Source organism: Ptychodera flava, chromosome 1 (genome assembly GCF_041260155.1).
Source record: "Ptychodera flava strain L36383 chromosome 1, AS_Pfla_20210202, whole genome shotgun sequence".
Taxonomy (NCBI): domain Eukaryota; kingdom Metazoa; phylum Hemichordata; class Enteropneusta; family Ptychoderidae; genus Ptychodera; species Ptychodera flava.
This window is the reverse complement of record NC_091928.1, coordinates 58,511,302-58,531,233: the sequence shown is the minus strand read 5'-3', so window position 1 is coordinate 58,531,233 and position 19,932 is coordinate 58,511,302. Positions and strand designations below refer to the sequence as shown.

The 19,932-nt window shown below is 37.6% G+C and overlaps 2 protein-coding genes across 2 annotated transcripts; one reads left to right on the top strand and one right to left on the bottom strand.

Moving 5' to 3' along the window:
- The first annotated feature begins 393 nt into the window (after positions 1–393).
- Positions 394–12,341, top strand: LOC139141880 (apoptosis inhibitor 5-like). The gene is made up of 12 exons (XM_070711639.1): positions 394–579; positions 1,879–2,040; positions 4,667–4,832; positions 5,579–5,730; positions 6,554–6,694; positions 7,026–7,091; positions 7,761–7,955; positions 8,893–9,074; positions 9,528–9,678; positions 10,150–10,235; positions 10,754–10,929; positions 11,554–12,341. Exons 1-12 carry the CDS (start codon positions 511–513, stop codon positions 11,649–11,651), a joined length of 1,644 nt encoding a protein of 547 aa, XP_070567740.1. The 5' UTR covers positions 394–510; the 3' UTR covers positions 11,652–12,341.
- A 3,788-nt stretch (positions 12,342–16,129) lies between these two features.
- On the bottom strand, positions 16,130–19,904 carry LOC139141855 (tripartite motif-containing protein 2-like). The gene is made up of 3 exons (XM_070711599.1): positions 19,634–19,904; positions 19,090–19,323; positions 16,130–17,547 (listed from the first exon to the last, which is right to left on the bottom strand). The coding sequence occupies exons 1-3, from the start codon at positions 19,902–19,904 to the stop codon at positions 16,736–16,738; spliced, it is 1,317 nt and encodes a 438-aa protein (XP_070567700.1). The 3' UTR covers positions 16,130–16,735.
- Positions 19,905–19,932: the final 28 nt, after the last annotated feature.

Here is a 19,932-nt window from a genome sequence, read left to right as displayed (position 1 = left end):
CTTTGCAAACCTTCTTGAGTTTCTGAAATCAACAGCAGATCATCAGCATATGAAAGACAGTTGATGCGCAATGAATCTAATGTAATGGGGCTGTCCTCACTGGAGCCAAAGTACCTGGAAGGTCATTTATGTAAATGTTAATAAGGTAGGGCTCTTCTTTTTATAAATTTCAATATTTTATCTACATTTTGGGAAGTTATAACTTTTGTTCTTAATATTTTAGTGCAAAATTTGCAAGGTTTTCTTCTGCATCTTTAAAACGAGAGAAACGTTCATAGACTACGAATTTCGGATATTCTATGGAAAAACGCTACACATTTTCAACTTGCGGCAGACGTCCAACAATGACAGGAAGTTGTATGGCCAACCCTGCGCACAATTGGTCAGTTTTTATACTCACTACGCAGCTTCACTAATGGACGCCGTCGTGTGTCTGGCAATTTCACTGTAATTTTGACCATTTTCTCTTACATTTGCGACAATTTTCCTTGTTGAAAAGTGACCGAGAGTATGGCAACAGTCGAGCAGCTATATAAAGACTTCGGTGTGCTCGCTGATGCGAAGGATAAAGCAGGCGAGGTAAGTATGCTTCACCCGGCACACGAAAACATTGTACACATGTTCTGATCTGAACAAACATGGCCGACGACGCGATCGCACGACGGTTGTCAGAATTGAGCCCTAGTCAAAAACATCGAAGTGAAAGAACCAGTCTAACGTCAGGGGGACTAAAAATGGTCATAGCTTGTAGGAATCAACAACAGATGGGTTTCCTACTTGACGTTCTTGCTCTTGAATTGTGTATGGTTCAGTCAGCATAACATCAGACAGTACATGCTTTATGGAGAACACACGTAGTCAACTCGACTGAGGGATTTGTCATGCCATTGGTTACTGATTTATGATGACGTTTGTATACGCTCTTGATGTGGTTGATGGAAGCATATGAAAAATCCACCATGTATTTTCTTGAAAAAAATGCTGTGTGTAACTAATGTATATGTACGTGAACTCATCAAAGTTAACTTGATCAAATATCCATCTTTATAGTCTTTCGATTGAACGACCGACCGAATCTACTTGTAATAATTGTTATAATTTTATAATTATTGTAACTTTAATAATTATTATTTATTTAAAAGAGATTGTTGGTTCCATTAAGAAATCAAATCTTGTTGTACAAGGTGATACAATCATGGAGGTACCACAAGAAATCAACTTCCCTTTTTGCATTCAAAATGTTCAGTACAACATGTACATTATATAGTACAGTACAAGTACTCAAGACACAAAATAGTGAATTGTAGCAGCTTCAGACAGTGCTGTGGTCAATATCCTCACCACTCCCTTAGTCTTGCCAAAAATCCATTAGCTGAACATTGGGTGGACAGTTTTTACACTACACCACTTTATGTCATCCTCACTGCCCCCATGGCACAATCTATAGGAAAACCTGGTGAGTGGGCTGCACTGTAAAAGCTACAACATGATCAGTCCGTTTTTACAATGAGCAGATGTTGCATGAGTATATGTACTTCACTGTAGTTAGAGTACAAGAAATTTTTTTAGTGTTTTTATTCAATTCTTTTTTCTTACCATTGATGCAGCAGTTTTAACCAGATTTTACACAAGAGATGTATCAACACTGGGGGTCACTAACCAGGTTATTCTATAGATAAGGCCACAGTGGTAGTTTGGAGAGTGATCACCTAACATTCCGCCAAAGGCTCCTGGGCTGCCCTTGGTCTTTATTGTGCTTGTCCCTTTCACAAAGCAAGAACATACAACAATTGAAGTGGTACAGCTATTAATGGCAGCAACTGCAGAACTTACAAAAACAGTTGTGTCATCGTTCATTGTTCTCTGTTTGATTTGCAGCATGAGAAGGAATACCTCTCTATACTCAGTGCTGTGAAAGGCGGAACCAATGAGAAGAGACTCGCTGCACAATTCATCCCAAGATTTTTCAAATATTTCTCAAGCATATCGGAACAAGCAATTGATGGACAGTTGGATCTCTGTGAAGATGAGGATGTTTCAGTAAGTTTATGAAGAATTTGATAGTAAGGTCTTGCTGAAACAGTTACCTTACAGCACTAGCAGGTCTAAATAAATTATTCAGTTATATGATGATAAATTCTGTTGTTAATTTTAATTTTAAATCAAGAATGTTACCATCGCAACTGTAGAGCTGACGAGCTCATCAGATTACTGCCATACTAGATTGATACTTTTCTTACATGTTTCATTACAAACTGCACAAACTCAACTTTTGAAGGGACATCACAGGTATGAAAGGAGGCACATGACATCTCATCATTTAAAGGTAGGGGGGTCATCAGCACTGCTCGTGTGCGACTTTCTTGTTTACAAACAATGTAATTCATGCATATCTAGATGCATCACGTAAACACAGCTGCAAAAATTAAATTTAACAATATTCATCATTAACAAACGTATTATTTTCATTAATCGCCAACGTATCCTAGATACAGTGTTTACGTCAGTGGTAAGGTTCCTGGCAAAATTTAAGCAGAGTTCCGAGGACCCCTTCCCTTTACCGGATTTTTCTGAGAGTACGCCCACTCGAAAAAACCGCCCATGGGCGGTTATTTGGGGGGTGGGCCGTTATTAAGAATTTTAAATTTCATCTCAACCTTTGTCTACAGCATTTCAACTTGACTCCCCTTGAAAAAAATTACCTACGCAAAGGTCAAAAGTTTTTATATAGCGTACAAAATAAATAAGTTACACTTCTAAGATAATTACTTCGGCGATATATGTCCGTATACCCCTATTTATGCTACTAAAATGCAGGTGGAATGATCCAGAAGAACGCAAAGTCAACGTTAGAGTTTGCCACACAATGCCGACAATGATTGACAGATGAAGCAGGAGCCAGGAATTTTCCATTCTGCACGATGGGGATCATGAAATAAATAAAATGACTATCATAAAAAATAACTCTGTTTCATTATTTTTTTATTTAATGTACATCATTACTTTTCAGGTTTTTTTCGCTTTGATACAAAAATCTGATGATTTTCTTCGCGTAAATTTGTTGCATTCACAAACGTAACAGTAGTAGTAATCCCTAGTAGAAATGGTATGATCCACAATTGTTTACGATTATTGACCTCTTTGCGTGCAACGAATGTGAAACACTGTATCTATTTTCACAAGTTCGACTACTTTGATTAACTTGTCACACTTACAAACTAGGTCAACCTCAGAACACGTGCACACGTCAAAATCTGATCGATGATTTTCTTCGCTTAAATTTGAATGCGTTCGACAAACCATGGAGGCATATATAAAAAAAATGTCTATATAAAAATTTAAAAAGGTTTTTCCTTTTTTGTTATTGGCAAGTAAAATCTAGCGTAATACTTTTTGTCGAGGATCCCTGCAGTACGTCACTACAGTGACGTAGTAGACGGTGACCTCTCAACTTCTGAACACGAACCAAGAGATTACGGCCAGCATCCGCGCGCCACGAATTATCATAGATCCTAGGACTGAACTTTCCCCACCCCCCAAGTAAAGTTTGGTTTCAGTTTTGTGAGACTGGGAATGTCCATAAGACGAACGATGGTCATCGATATCACACGAAGAATCTCTCAGTTTGTGTTTAGAAGTTGAGAGGTCACCGCTACGTCACTGTAGTGACGTACTGCAGGGATCCTCGACCAACAGTTTTACGCTAGCAAATGGCGGTTCTCCGTGTAGTCATGTCGGGCAAACTTAGAAAAAAGGCGATATTTCAGTGAATTTTGAGCGGACTTCTGGTCTGGTTAGTCCCTAATAACCAAGCTGTCGATGAGTGTTGGCAATTTGTAATTTGGATGGAAAATATTTCGAAATATCGTCGAGCAAACTTCCGCAAAGGGTGCTTGCGGCGGAACATGGACGCTAGTCTATGGAATATCCCTTAGCTGTGGTGGCGGGGTTAAAATCGTAAAAGTCAAAACCAGCCCGTAAAAGGCATGAATCCCGTCTGAAAACACCACAGCTATGGACCCACAGCTAAATGGGACCTTGTGTTGTCACGGTTGTGCGTTGATTATCCATGCGTTATTTTTACCTGACTCGTAATTTATTTTTCCATGTGTGATGTTATTTTCCAAAGTGATGTGTATAATTATTATAGCAATTTGTGTTGATATACAAATAAAAGAAATCTTGATCGTATCTTGGGTTCAGTTTAGTTTTATGCGTGCGTGAATGAGTGTCAGTTTATGTTATTGTAAGATGCATCAGAAAATTGCAACATTGTGTCCTTTTTGTTGAAGATGGATCCGTTAGAATTTGTAGCCCGGGAATTTGTAGCGCACAATGACGAAAAAGAAAACAAAACTCTGGAGAAAAAAATGAGTGGATGTTTTGCAGCGTTCTACCGTCATTTATTTTTGGTTTTGTGATCACAGTGATAAAATAACTCCTTTATTTTTAGTTAATTGGCGGTAAATTTTTACCGAATTACGGCCCTGGGCCGTTATTTAGCTACAGGTGTGAAGCAGACAATGTAGCCATTTTCTGTTTAACGGCCCTGGGCGTACTCTCAGAAAAATCCGGTAATTGACAGCAAGAGCTCAGAGAGATCACTGTTGAAAATTAAATGGTCTAGATTTCTTTCTTAGCCATTTCTTTTTCTTTTTCACCTCAGATACGCAGACAAGCCATAAAGGAACTACCCAACCTGTGTAAAGGGTCTCTTGAAAACATTCCTAGAATTGCAGATGTCTTGACACAGTTACTACAGACTGAAGACTCAGCAGAGCTGAGCATTGTCACTACATCATTGCTGACATTGTTCAAACTAGATGCAAAGGGTATGTACAGTAAAACACTGGTTTCACAGAACAGGAACAAACCATTTTAAATTCACTAGCTCACTGGATAGTAACCAAAAAACAGTACTATTCTTGCAGTAGTTTTCACTAACCCATTGCCTTATAGCAAAAAGTACCTGCTAGCTCTGCTTAAGCGTCTGATAGCACGCAAGTAAACATTAAAGTTGACATCTCAATAATGCTGGCAGTCTTTGTAGCTAGTAAGCGAAAAAAAGGATGTAAAAGCTATTAGCCTTAGAGTTTTAGCTAGTGAATTTGCCAGCCCAAGCATTCACATCTCTTACTCAGTAATGAATGAAATAAATTTTTTACCTGGATGATAAGTTTTCCATGATTCACAGTGCTGTGATACGTTCAATACCATCTCACAGTGCTGTGATACGTTCAATACCATCAGAATCTCTCAGTTCTGTGAGAGCTACATGTAGGTGTTCTTCATGATAACATTTCCATCTATTGTATCAGTATAGCAGTGGTACCCTCAACTGAATTACATGTACTTTTCACCACCAGATTAACACACAACTTTGCCTCTTTGCTCCTAAAATGATGTCACGGCCGATAGCATACATGTATGACCATTTCATCATAGGATGTGATCATTTCTGTCTGTTGATGATACACACGTAATGATTTTCATTTTGTCATCTACACGGATGAAATTAGGTACCTAATGGAAAGTAGCGTTTTTAATTGTTCCGTGTTTTCTTTTCTTTTCATGACAGGAACTCTAGGGGGATTATTTTCACAGATTTTATCAGGAGATGAGACAGTGAGAGAAAAAGCAATCAAATTTATGAGTACAAAGATGAAGACACTGCCATCAGAGACATTTAATAAAGATGTTGAAGATTATCTGCTACAAAAGGCAAAGGAGGTGAGATCTTGTCAACTTGTGGATGGAGACAGATTCTTGATTCATTTGTCACTGCATTGATCAATAATAGTAATTACATATAGCTTTGTCAGTACCAATGAATTTGTGATGTCAACCCCTTACTATTACTCGTAATGTATCCGATTATCCAGTATTGTGGCCCCAAGGTGTTTTCTATATCTACAAATTCACTGACATCGCCAAAACTATAAAATGATAGCAATAATATACCATTCCTTGCTCACAATGGACATAAGCAAACTTTGCATTCCATAGTGTACTTGGCTTTGCGTCATACATTATGTTGTGCAAAGGTTGGTCCTGGAGAGGGTACATGTACATCATAGCCTAAATACATGTATGATCAAGGAAAATGTAAGACCTTGTAAATTGCAATGCATCTATGTCTTCAATTTGCTGAGTACAAGAGGACATGTTCATATCAGACAGTCTTGGGGTATGCTGTATTACCAAAATGTATATAACCCTGTTCACCCCAATGCATGATGTAAACAGGTCCACAGTCACCATTGATAACAATGGGTCTAGGCCAAACCATGGTGATCAGAGGGCTAACGTGACATTTAGCATTCACTTGTGTTATACATGCTTCTCCTTTGTAAAACTTAATATGGAAGCAAGTGTTTAAATTTATTGATACTGAAGACAACCTTTTCTGTTGATCGCCAAAGATGCTGCATACACTGTATATAAACATGTAGACCATAGAGCCAGTGTTGTCACTGCCACCATGCATAGATACTTCTAATTACTGTTCCATATGATAATTTTTCCTGACATAATTTATTGTCATTTTCACTAGGTTTTAAATGATGTGACAGGGGATGAGTTTGTGTCCTTCATGAAGATACTGTCTGGTCTAACCAGCATGCAGACAGTGACAGGGAGACAACAACTTGTAGATATTGTTGTAGAGCAAGCAGATCTGGAATCAGAGTTTCAGGTTGGTGATGCTGTGATCTCTGTGCTACCTTATGTACAGCCAGCCAAATTATCATTTGGTTGTACAGAATTTCTTGTTATCATTTTGTTTGACAGAAACTTATTATTAGTGACATAAGACCAGGCCACAAAGTATCATTTAACCCAAACATAATTTGAAAAATTTATCAATGGAGGAACTGTTTCACCGGAACATTTATATTATAAAATCAGCATAATGTAAAATATTTTATGTGTGATACATTGTTAGATTTTCTAAAACTAATGTCAACTCTGATATCACAACAAGATGTAGCTAAATGTTAAAAATATACTCGTTTCGTTCATCACAGCCCACTGATGCGGACAGTGTAGACAGATTAATGCAGTGTATCAGACAAGCCCTGCCATTCTTCTCAGTAAGTATCCTATGCTTCATTTGTAGTTATCATATGATTATGTCATGAAGTGTATCCTACTAAACAATTTGTATAAGAATCATAAACAATGCCATGTTTAACCATGCTGCTGTATCAATTTGTAGTGTTTGGGCAAGTTGTATTCAATTTATTGATAGCAATGTATGTCAGTACTGTCACATTTTATCTTTTTGTACCAAAATTAATATAATTAGACTGTCAGAGACCACCTCTTCACAAAAAGCTAGTTTATGATACTTCATTACTACCTATGTTATTATTGATACCACACCAATGTCAGGGGATCAGACCCTAAACTGTAGCAGTAAACAATCTGGCAGAAAAACAAGATTTTGTGTACAAGCTGACATACAGTGCATCAAGCAAGGCACATGAAAATTTGCCTTCAATAACAAGATGTTCCCTTCAGATTTATATTCTTTTACTGTACTCGTAACCACAAATACATTTAACGCAAAGGAATTCAGTTTGCAACACTTTAACATCATGTAGTCAATTTTACTGAAAATGTTAAGTAACAAACCAATGGAATCACTGTTGAGAAGTAAACTCGGCCTAGTAAGTGTGAATTATTTTCTCTTAGTGTAAAGAACTGAAGAGTAACTTAAACTCCTGTATTATTTCATTGTACTTTTTCAATCATTTCAGAAAAATGTTGCTTCTACAAAATTTGTGAGTTACATGAGTAGCCAAGTAGTGCCGTCACTTTCATCCTTGGTGAATCCATTGGAAGATGACAGTGACGTACAGCTGGAAATGTTGAGATTGTTTGCAGAGCTTAGTAACTTCACAGGGGAACTCCAAGACAGTAGCTGTATTGAGAAAGTCTTTGATAAACTTCTTGTAAGTAAAGTATCAGTTATCGCTGAGACAGTTTGTCTTTCAACCCTTTCCTTCTCATTTCCTTGTTCAGTCAAAAATTGTTTGTTTGGTCCTTGGTTTCTTCAAAAAATGATGCAGCGACAAAGATGTTTATGATATCTTCATTTTCTTTTTATATGAGCTCAGAAGATCAATTAGCACCATGAAAGCAACAAGTATGGAATGTTTGCACTCAGCAGTAACTCTGACACACAAGATGATGATAGTGATACAGTGGCTTCACTGTTAAGTAATGTACAGTACAAGCATGTGATCCTACAGATAAACATGTTGAATTTTTTCCATGTGTGACTTCCAGTCAGTCCCTTTAGAATTGTTTTCTCATAGTGTAAAAAGTGAGTACGAAAGTTGACACAGCCAGTTTAGATCAACATTCACAGTGATTAGGAACAAAACCTGCTGTTTTTAGTCATAACAGAAAACTGTAGGGATGTAACCAATCTCCAGTCATGTAAATGTTAATTAAATACAAAACATGGTTATCATTTTTCCATATTCAGAATACAATATTCGTCATCGTTGTGATTAAAGGTGCATTATCTTTCACATTTTACAATATTTTCATCATTTTTTGTTGTCTAATCTATATATGTCTAATTCTTATACGTAACGTATGTTGAAATCTGTTCTTGCTGTGCAAACACATACACTGCATGCAAAATGGAATCTTATTGTTGACAAATGAATTTAGCTTTTTTATTGGCATTGATGACATGTCAACTGGAATTTGTGGAGGATAGTTTGATCTGCATGTTCAGAATAATTGAGAATACTTTCAACAAAATTCAGTCTAGTACACTGTAATCATCTGAGAGAAAAAAGGGTCAATATTTCATAGGATTCATAAATCTTCAATGTTTGTTGGTTCACCAGTTCTCTTCTCCAATAATTTAACCAGGAATACATGCCACTGCCTCCAGAGGGGGAAGATGGAGAGAATGACCAGCCAAGTGATGAACCCAAATTACAGTTTTCATATGTTGAGTGCCTCATGTTTTCATTCCATCAAATCGGTAAAAAACAGTCAGATTTTCTGACTGCCGAGGAAAATGCAGAGAGACTCAAAGATTTCAGAACAAGGTGAGAGAGCAAGTATTTCAGGTCAGACAAAAATTGCACTGTAGAATTCAATGAGATCATACTGTGTCACTAGTCGCTAGTTACCTTGATGCTCAGTCTCTTTTGATGTTCATGAGTCCAGTGCATGCATCATGTAAAATACTCAAAAGAAATAAAACTGGTATCACCTTAGGTGAGTATGCAGGAAAGACAAGACAGTGTTATTGTTTTGTGGAAATAATTGCATGAACACACAGAAAATGTAGATGTCCATAATGTTAAATGTTAAAATTTACAAAGTACTGTACCTCAAAAGGGGATAAAACTGCAGCAAGTTATACAGAGTCTGTATGGGTGTGCTCACTTCTTGGTTTCCACATATTGCTGGTGACTTGTGAGAACACTGATTTATTGTAAGAATATTTTAAGTCGTCAGTAACCACATTACTCCTAATCATGACTTTGTGATGACAGGTTGCAGTACTTTGCCCGTGGTTGTCAGATGTACATGAAACAATTAAGACTTGCAGTACAGGGAAAGAAAGGAGAAGAGTTGAAGTCAGAAGAAAATAAAATTAAAGTGGTTGCTTTGAAAATCACATCAAATATCAATACACTGATCAAGGTAAACTGTGAAAGTTTAAATGTTGTTTGTACAAGTATATCAGTGTGTTGTGTTGTGTTCTGGTGTTGAACACTAAGTTGAGTTGTCCTGTGGTGTGGCACTGAGGCCGTGGTAATGGGTTCAATGTCAGAGTGCCTTACAATCACATTTTCTGTGTTGTTGTCCTTTAGAAAATCTTTTAAGCTTCACAAGTCGCTGTATTAGGTATATCTTCTGCTTCATCTCCAACTGATCTGCAAAGTTGTACAATATGATTACAGAACACAATGCTTACAAATGACCAGTCCTGTTTGATTGACATTTGATGTAGAACCTGATAAAGTAAAGAGAAACCATGTAGTGATTGAAATCAAGATCATTGATAGCTTTGTCTATCAGATCACACAAGACTCTGTAGCACCATAGCAATATTGACTTTGCATCAAGCTATCATATCCCACTTGTTCTTAAATGTTTCCGTTCAAATTTCAGGATCTTTTCCACAACCCTCCATCCTACAAAAGTGTTATCACGTTGTCATGGAAACCAGTTCAAAAACAAACTCCAGAACCAACAGCGTAAGTGACGTATTCACTCTTTTTAACCCTACCATCAACATGATTTAGCCTAAACCCATTGTTATCAGTGGGGAGTTTGGACCTGTTTACTGGATCAGGGGTGAACGCACACGACTGTAATGGTGTTATGTTTTATGGAAGTGATCAATCAATATTTTGGTATTGCTTCCTAAAACATGTATCATCATAGGTTATGTGTCTAACAAATGATAAACAAGTATATTTTTGTAAAGATATATATCACTAAGAGGAGTTTCATGAAATTTTGAAGTAGAGGGCCAAAAGACTAAAGTAAGCACCCTTCTAAATGGTAACAAAGATTTTAGCCATGAAATAGTATCAATTTTCTGAAAAAGTAGCTGGAAAAATCGAAAGAGTAACCGGTAATTTTTACTACCTGCCTCTTAATGAAACCTCTGACCAATGTACCCAAGAAATTTTCAGAAAAAATATTATTGAAAGTATGAAAAATTTTTTTATCCGCAATTGGTAAAATTAAACCCTAATTTTGCCTTTAGACAAAAGAGACCAGGCATTACACCAATCACATTTGAAGATTCAACGCCGTCAAAGAAACCAACACCCAGCAAACAAAGAGGAGCTCGTCAGATGTATCAACCACCAAGTGGAAAATTCAGTGCAAAGGCTGGTGCTGCACCAACATTTGGAGATCCAGATTACGGCTCAGGATTCAGTAAGTATTTTGTTACAATGTGTTTCAAAATATTCCAGACAGTGAGTACTACCTAGGGGAGGGTCTTATACTGGAGCAGCGTCTTAAAATCAAATGAGTATGGTACTCTCAGAGTGTAGTGTGTATCTGGTATCCCTGTGAAATGAAATGCTGTAGATGGAAGGCAGGATAAACAGTACCATGGTTGTTTAGCCCCATTTTCATTTCAATACACAGTTTGCAATGCCAGCATAATTACAGAATAAAATTTTACATTGAACAGGATGATGACAAAATTTTGGATAATTTTCTTGTGTGACATCGCTCTTAGTGCTGACATCAGTTAAATTGATTCATCCTCATCAAATTGTTTGTAATGATTTATCCGACCCAGTGTGCCCTCTAATAAACGCTTCTTTCTGAAAAATTTACGTCAATTTGCTAAATTGTTGAGAATTCTTTGCATCAGCACTATATCTTATATGTAAACCAATAAATTTGCTTGCATCACAGGCAATATGTTTGCGTCGTGGCATGTCATATTGGCTTTGAGGGCACACTAATCCAATCAGAGATGAAATGGAAAGAGATCGTAAGGTGCAATTTCCTCTTTTGTCATATACATCCTCTGTAATACTATTTCAGGCGGAGGAAATCGTCGTGGTGCATGGCGTGGTGGTGGTGGTAATCGGAACAGGAATAGAGGACGTGGAGGATGGAGGGGCTCTAGAGGAAGATATTGAAATGTTCCGGGACAAAAACATGTACAGTAATAAAACAGTTGTTTTATCTTCTCCACTTTATAACCAAGTACTTGACCAAGGCATTTTAAAAACTTTAAATCAGAAACATTGTTATTTTGTGACTTGCAAAGTAAGGAACTGGTAAAGAAACTCTGGCAGGTGATTGGAGATATGACTGTGAACATCAACACTTTTGATGAGAATTCTCAGTCAGTGGCTGTCTGCAAAATGTCAGGATGCATACAGTTTTAGATTGCTCTAGTTTTGGGAACAATGCTAACAGAGATAATGTAACATCTTCTTACGAATAACTGAAAGACCATGTGATTGAAAAAGTTCAAAAAAGTTTTCAGTGATGGTTTACAGAGCTGTGTCTCTTTCAAAATTCTTTGTCTCGTCATTCACAGAAATATTGTGTCAGCAGTGATCTGGAAAGTAGTGTCTCAGTTTATTTAAAATTCCATCTCAACTATTGAAAACAACATGGGTTTACTAAACTTTAGCTGTAACGGTTTTAAAAATTGTAGAGTGACTGTTGTACCAGCCAGATATCAGTGACTTGTCACAAGCAGTTCAAGCTAGATGTTTCTTTCATCCTGCAACAAAACTGAGCCGTACAATTCTGATTTACTTTTGTAGTCTTTATTGAAAAACTGGTCATTCTTTCAGATATCTTCTGGTGGCATGGCATGGAATGAAATCTTATTTTAGCAAAATGTACAAAAGCAAAAAATTCAGACCATGAGAGTATGTTGAAGCTGGGCCAGCTAAACTGCCTTGAGCTTGATGTTAGAAGGCCTGTAGATTGTGAATTTATAGGACGTTTTAAAGATTTTTTTTTACATTTTAGACAATATTGTATTGACCATTCCAGCTTTTTTTACTTTGCGTTGCAAAATTTAAAAAACAATAATTAGCCAAGTCTGTGTAGAGTTACAGCAGTTAACAAGGTAGCCGTACACACTGATCTTTAGTTATCAGCTTTTGTAGAGCATCGATACCCTTAAAACACTACCTCAACTGTGCCAGTGTTAAGAATATTGCTTTTAGAGCAGGATACCAGACACTTGTAGTTCCCAGTCAAGATTCCCACTACTATGCACCCCAACTCTTCCCACCAAGGTGAGGATTTCCCCTCTGTGATAGAGCGCCCTCAGTGGCAGTCTTTGCAAGACTGCACATTCACAACAGACATTGTGTTTTGTTGAATGCACTTTCCTTGTTCAATAAATTACTTTGTTAAATCCAAAATAAAAACAGTCATTTTATTTTTTTGAACTCTGAACTTGCATGTGAGCAGGAATTGTTGACAGCGGTGGTTGGGTTTCTGGACTCTTTCAGAAGATAGCAAGTTTGCAGAGTCCAAAGTAATGATTTACTGTTGGTTTTAGACTCTTACATCATACTGTACCTTTGAGCAATGCAATCCTCGTACCAGCCACTTGTAGTAACCAGTCAAGATTCCAACAGCTTTGCACTCTAACCCTTCATACTGTCAAAGAGTTTCCCTTCTATAGTAGAGCGCCCTCAGTGGCAGTCTTTGCAGACTGCACAGTTCATGACAATTACAACGTGAACATTTTGTTTTGTAGAATACATTCTCCTTGTTCAATAAACTATTTTGTTAAATCCAAAATGGAATCAGTCATTTATTTTTGAACTATGTGAACTTGTATGTGAGGAGGAATTCTTGACAGAGGTGGTTAGGTTCCTGGTTTCAGATGATCGCCAGTTTACAGAGTCCAGAGTAAATGGACTTACTGTTAGTTTGAGACCAACATCGTGTTGTACCTTTGAGCAATGCATTCCTCATTGTTTCATTAAGTAAAGGCCACCAGGTACCTTATCCTGTAAATTGACTTTTGCCAGTTGGATGATGGATTGATTTAAGAAATCTGCTTTCCTCCAGTTGAAAAACAATAGCAATGATAATTTGGAATCTTTTAATGTTGACAGAGTTTTGACAATCGGCAGATGTTGCAAAATGATATGAGAGCTGTGAAAGATGTAAAAATAAAAAAATTCAGGTTCATATTGCAAATTTCTGAGATCTCAGATTTTCATTTTTACCCAGGTATCTGCCAGATTGACTAGCTATTCAAAGTGATCATAGTATTGGTCTTGCATGCCAGACCTCTAACCTGCGCGTGCATTTGATTTCAGACCTGAGCGACTGGCCATGGGCTTTTGCAGGTTTTGAGTTCTGACACGACAAGACAACCATAGTATCCGCTAATGTTGACTGGCTCCTTTCCTGTAAAAATTTGGAACCTCTCTTCTCTATGACAGGGGATACACACACTTTGAATTCCTAGATTTCAGTTACACACTGTGAATTCCTACATTTCTGAAGTCAAGCAATCAGGTCCTGATACTTTGAACATTTCTTGAAACCCTGGATATCTTACGATGGATGACATGTCTGTCAACGGTACTTATCTCCACCGATTTCTGATTACTTATTACACTACCTTCCCCTCTGTGTTTTATCTGGGAAAGAGAGACTTCTTTTCTGCATAAAACACTTATTGTAGAGTTCATTTAAATGGCAATTATCTGTTATATCATCATTCAGTTTAACCGTAGACACTTTGCCAGAATGAGACTTTGCCATCTTGAAATTGCAAATCAAACCTGGAGTGTTAATTCTTCTCAGTTCTCTACAAAGTGCATAACCAGAGAAGAAGCGAGATCTGTTGTCTACAACACAAGTAACCACTTTGAAGAAATTTTCAATACCAGTGAATGTGTTTTGTACACAATTGCACTGAGTTTTAGTGGCGCGGCTTGAAGTTGTTCAACAAGTACTGTACTATTGTAGAGTATGTATTATTGCATATCAAAGTCTGCTGTTTGATGTTATTGAAGGAACAAACTTTGAGACGAGAGAGAATGCAGAAGAGAACACATAGTTTCAACTTGGTAGATTTATTACAAAAATAAAATAGCAAGGAATGGAATAACTACATGCAAATGACTATATACAAGTTGTTCATTGCACATTTTGACTGAAAGACTCAGACAAGATGTATGCAAACCAAAAATGATATGTGCACACGTACGAAAGAAAAGGTAATATTAAAATTCACAACACTACTGGAGACCAGTCAACGAAGGTATCAAATGTACAAATAAGTATGACCTGACATTTTTCAAGGCCTCTTCTTCAAGAAACAGTGAATATCTCTACAATGTACAGTTCAGCAATAATGCTTGCCATAACTCCCTATTCTGAACAGACAAATGGGTTTTTGCCGCAGTGCGCAGCTAGTACTGGGATTGCTCTGACTACTCAAGCTTATTAGCCTTTCTGGCTAATACCGGTACAGTGTGAACACAAGTAGCCAGATTTTTTCAAGGACGGGGTCAAGGGTCGCATATATAAGAGGGTCAAAGGTCATATAATTAAATACAATTAGAGTAATGAGCAAGAGTAATGATAAACAAAACATTTCAGAAGTCAGCCTCTTTCTCATCATTATGTATCCTCAGGCTCAGTGCTGCTTAATTCAATAAAATGAAAACTTCACATCAAAACTTTCATGTATGATTATTGAACACCACTCTAACTTTCAACATAGACTCTCGAGGGTCTATGCTTTTAATCACTTTCAAAAGTTGACCAGCATATTGTAAAGGATAGAAAAATTACAGAAAAAATGAACATTCTCAAGATCTTCATGAACTAGCATGCCATGATCACATTGATACTGATTGCAATCCTGACTACAAGGGAGTAAAACTCAGCAACGATTTCCAAGCTTAACTGACACAGTATTTTATATCGCTGTTTCAAATCAAACTGATTAAACAATCCCTCAATACAGGAGTAACATTTTGGTATTTGACACAAAATTATTCTAAAATATGCAAAAAATTGACGTCTTCATAATTTAATACTCATTTCAAAATTGACAATGACGTACGATCAGCCTGCACTGCACTGCATGGCCGCCTGAACATGGAAATAGAACGTGTACACCTGCTTGCAAGTGAAAAGGTTCATTCACAGTTACGCCATAAAAGTGACTTTGGTTCATTGCAAACCACTGTCCCTCTATGATCAGACCACTGTCCCTCTATGATCAGACCACAACTTTCCTAGCAACATTCTATCTACACATCACAAAGCATTGTGCCAATCATTAATTACATGCAAGTTCTCTATGGACAAGGGTTGTAGACAGGCAGGAAATTCTCACATAAACATGATACAGTTAACTAGTTATTTACATTTGTTATGTTGCATGTCATTGGGGTACACTGTTAACGGCCCGGGTGACAATCTACAGTCTGTGGAGTGGTATTCCTGAGGTCCCACTGGACTTTGATCAGTCTGCTTTTTTGTCTAGCCTTGGAATACACTTAGTCTGTAGTAAAAGAGTCTTTTCTGTGAACATGAAGTCTTTATACTGCTAAACGAATGTACATCACGGCATGGAACCTGCACATGGCTGCAGCACTGCACAGCACAGCAGATCAACATTTGAGAGACGTCAATGCTGAAGACCCCCAGCTTATTGTTTTTAGGTAACAGAGCATGCGCATCAAAGGAAAACTTAACCCCAACTTCTAGAAAAACTGTCTCCATGAAACAACCCACTTCAGCTATATGGACTCTGCGGTAACTTTATGGAAATGTACGCATTTTTTACACATTTTACGTAAATGAAAACACACTTGTGTACAAAGTTTATGGCAAAAGAAGTATAAAAAAATTACTGCAATGCACAGAACATCAGAGGACCGAGAACCATAGAAGCTAGACTGTCTTTAGTTGAAAGTAGTGAACGAACGTTACAAATTTCGAGTCGCCAGTCTGGCAATTGACTTGACCGTCTGAGTCGCCGATGAGTCAATCAATTCACCATTTTGCCGTCTGGCGAGCGGTAGTGCGCACACTGTAGTAATTTCTGCAATAATGCTGGATTATTCAAATGGCTTGTTCTATTATGTTTACATCATACAGAAAGAGTCATTACACTCGTATGATATCATGATGGAACACTTTTCACTGGGTCCATTAACCTTCAAGGATTTCTTGAAAAATGTTAGTTCATTGCAATCTTCCTAGAATGTTTCTTCTACAGGTAGAATACTTTCACTGTGTTGCTTTTCACCTCTGTGATAGCAATTCTATCAGCTGTGACTGCAATGTGTAGAGGATTTTGTACTTCACCTTGGAATAAATTACAGATCCACTTTCCATCAGATCTCCACTTTACAATCCTATCATTGCTGCCATCACAGACATAAACATTATCATCCTTGTCGACAGCAATACTGCACGGCCAATCAAGTTGACCGTCACCAGAACCAGGTGTACCTAATTTATACAGGAACTGTAAACTGCTATCAAAACATTTGATACAGTGATTATGGCAGTCAGACACCATGATAACATTGTTGCTATTGACAACCACCGACCATGGCCAGTCAAACTCAGTATTTCCACTTCCTTTGCTTCCAACCTCAGACACATACTCTCCATCTTGTGTGTACTTCAGGAGTCGATGACCTTTGACATCGGTAAGTAAGAGATAGCGAAGCATTAATGCTATTCCATAAATGCTGACTTCTTTAAGAGGAGAAATAACTCTTACGACAGTGTTGCTTTCATCACAAACAACAACCTGAGAATTTCCTCTTTCATTTATGAAGATTAGATTGCTATGAGCGATGGCCACATCCAGTGGCCTGAATGGCTTTGTAAACTGACCAGTAAAGCTTCCTATGACCCTTAAAAAGGCATAATCTTTGTCAAGGATCTGTATGATATGGTTGTCTGGATAGCATACCATCAGTTGGTCACCGTGGAATGCCACACCTGTTGCCTTTATAAACACTTGTCCAGGTTGTGAGGGATGGCCTTCCAGTAACTTCATTTTCCAGTTACCTATCAGGTCAAGATAAATAGAACAGTTACAAAAGTAATATATCTGTATTGCTCTGGGTGTCATGGTAACAAGCAGATTGTGCTCATAGTTGATACAAAACAAATACAAAAATGACTTTAATGATATGACAGATTAACACTGGGCTTAATATTGCTGATTACCATTAAACGAATGATTGCACAGTCCTTCAAACAACTCTAGGAAACATGCTGTATTCATCGCCAATAATATTGTGTGTACTTCTGAACAAAAAATCTACTACTTTCTATGTTAGATTGAAACTTGCATCACTTTAGTACCGACCAGTACATAACAAGTAAAGAAGTTGACATCCCAAACTCCCTTGATGACTGCTGATATTAATCCCTACTTCAGTATGGCAGTAAATAATTACAGGTATAATTAATTCAACAAAGTGGCAAATGGGATGTTAAGAAATTTGCCAATTCAGCATTTTGTATACTTACAGTATATGATAAATGGCAGCGGAAGAACTGCATTGATTCATGTTTCAAATAAATTTATGGGAAATCAAATGTCTTTTAATCAATTCATATTGCTTGTTTCATGACATGTTAGCATTCAATCAGAGGTAAGTTGCATCCGTGTATTCACCTTTTGAAACATCTCACGAACTTTAAACTCGTTTGCACGCCATCATAAGAAAGTTTTAAAATTGTAACAGAACCTCTGACATACATGTGAGTATATCTGTGATATCACAGCGGTACTTGTGGCGTATATCGAGCGCGCTTGGGTCATTGGGTCATCGCCACAGTCCCGCTGCGAGCCAAACCATAGGCTTCGTTGGCAGTTTACGACGAGACCGACCGGTGTCGTGGATTTAGCTTGCAAAATAATAAAATAGATTAAGATTGCAATAAATAAAATTACGGTATACCTACTGTATCATTGACTATCTACGACTCATCTTCTACTTCTACTAACGAACCCGACTGTGACAACCGTTTTTCAGTGAGTCGTCGATGGTTCCTGCTTGAATTTGAACTTTTGACCTCCAACGTATTCAGTGCGTTGTACGCACGATCGAGCAAACATCGTAGAAACCGTCGACAGCTCACGGGAAAATGGACGAATATAAGTGTTCTTATCTTGAAGGAAGTTAGCAGGCGTACAGAATGAGTCTCAGATAGTCAATGATAAAGATGATACAAGTTTATTTATTCAAAGGCTAATATAGTTCATTATTTTGCAAGCTAAATCTACGACACCGGTCGGTCTCGTCGTAAACTGCCAACGAAGCCTATGGTTTGGCTCGCAGCGGGACTGTGGCGATGACCCCAATGACCCGAGCGCGTTCGATATACGCCACAAGTACCGCTGCGATATCACAGCTAATGTGAGTACAGAGTACCGGTACACACGTATGTCATACAAATTCAATCAAAGCGATGTATTTACTGGTCAATTCATAGGGCCTAGAATATGATTATCACTAGGCCCTATGAATTGACCGGTTATACATCACTCACAAATTTAAGGTGTTGTATGTTAAGGAAGTACATACGATACTAACTCACCTTCAGCTGCTGTCCCTACAGAGCCAGTACTGGCTCCATGATCACTTGCAAATCCACCATAATCCTCTTTATCAATGTGAATTGTTGTCTGTTCATCAGTTGCCATGCCAACAAACATATCATCACTAACATCAGTGGGTTTGGTTTCAGACACACTGGTGTCATCAGCTTGTACTGATTCGTCTCCAGTGTCCTTACTGATGGTAGAATGGTGCAACGCTGAGTTGTCTCGGTCTGTTCATTATGGAATGCAAAAAAAAATTAATAATTGATGTGACAGGCGTTGTGATAAATGTTATATTTGAACATCAAGTACTTATGATACGCTTACAGAATTTCATGCATTTTCATCAAACAAACACTTAATGGAGACAAATGTACACATTGCTTTTCATTTTTGAATAGTAAAATTGCATTCATCTACCGGTATATAAACATTGATCTTACCAGCATTTGGATATCAATGAATAATTCTTATACGGTACAGTGGATACTATGATGAGTGTATGGTTTAATCATGATAAACCGATTCACAGCACCTTACCTTCACTTTCAGATGCTGTGATCTGTTTCTCTCTGTTTTCACTTTCCATATCATTTTTCCTTGCTGACAACTTTGCCTCAGTTTGCTGTAACTTTGTTTGTGTCTCCGTAAGTTCTGCGTGGAAAATCTCTCTCATAGCATCGGTGGCAACTTGCTGCTTTGTCAGAGCACTCTCTGTTCTTTCTAATTCTTGAGTAAGTAGCCTTGTCTGTTCCTTGAAAGTATCCCTCTCCTGTCTAGACTCATCAAGTTGACCTTGCATTATCCTCATTTCTAGATGTAACTTGGACTGTGTCACT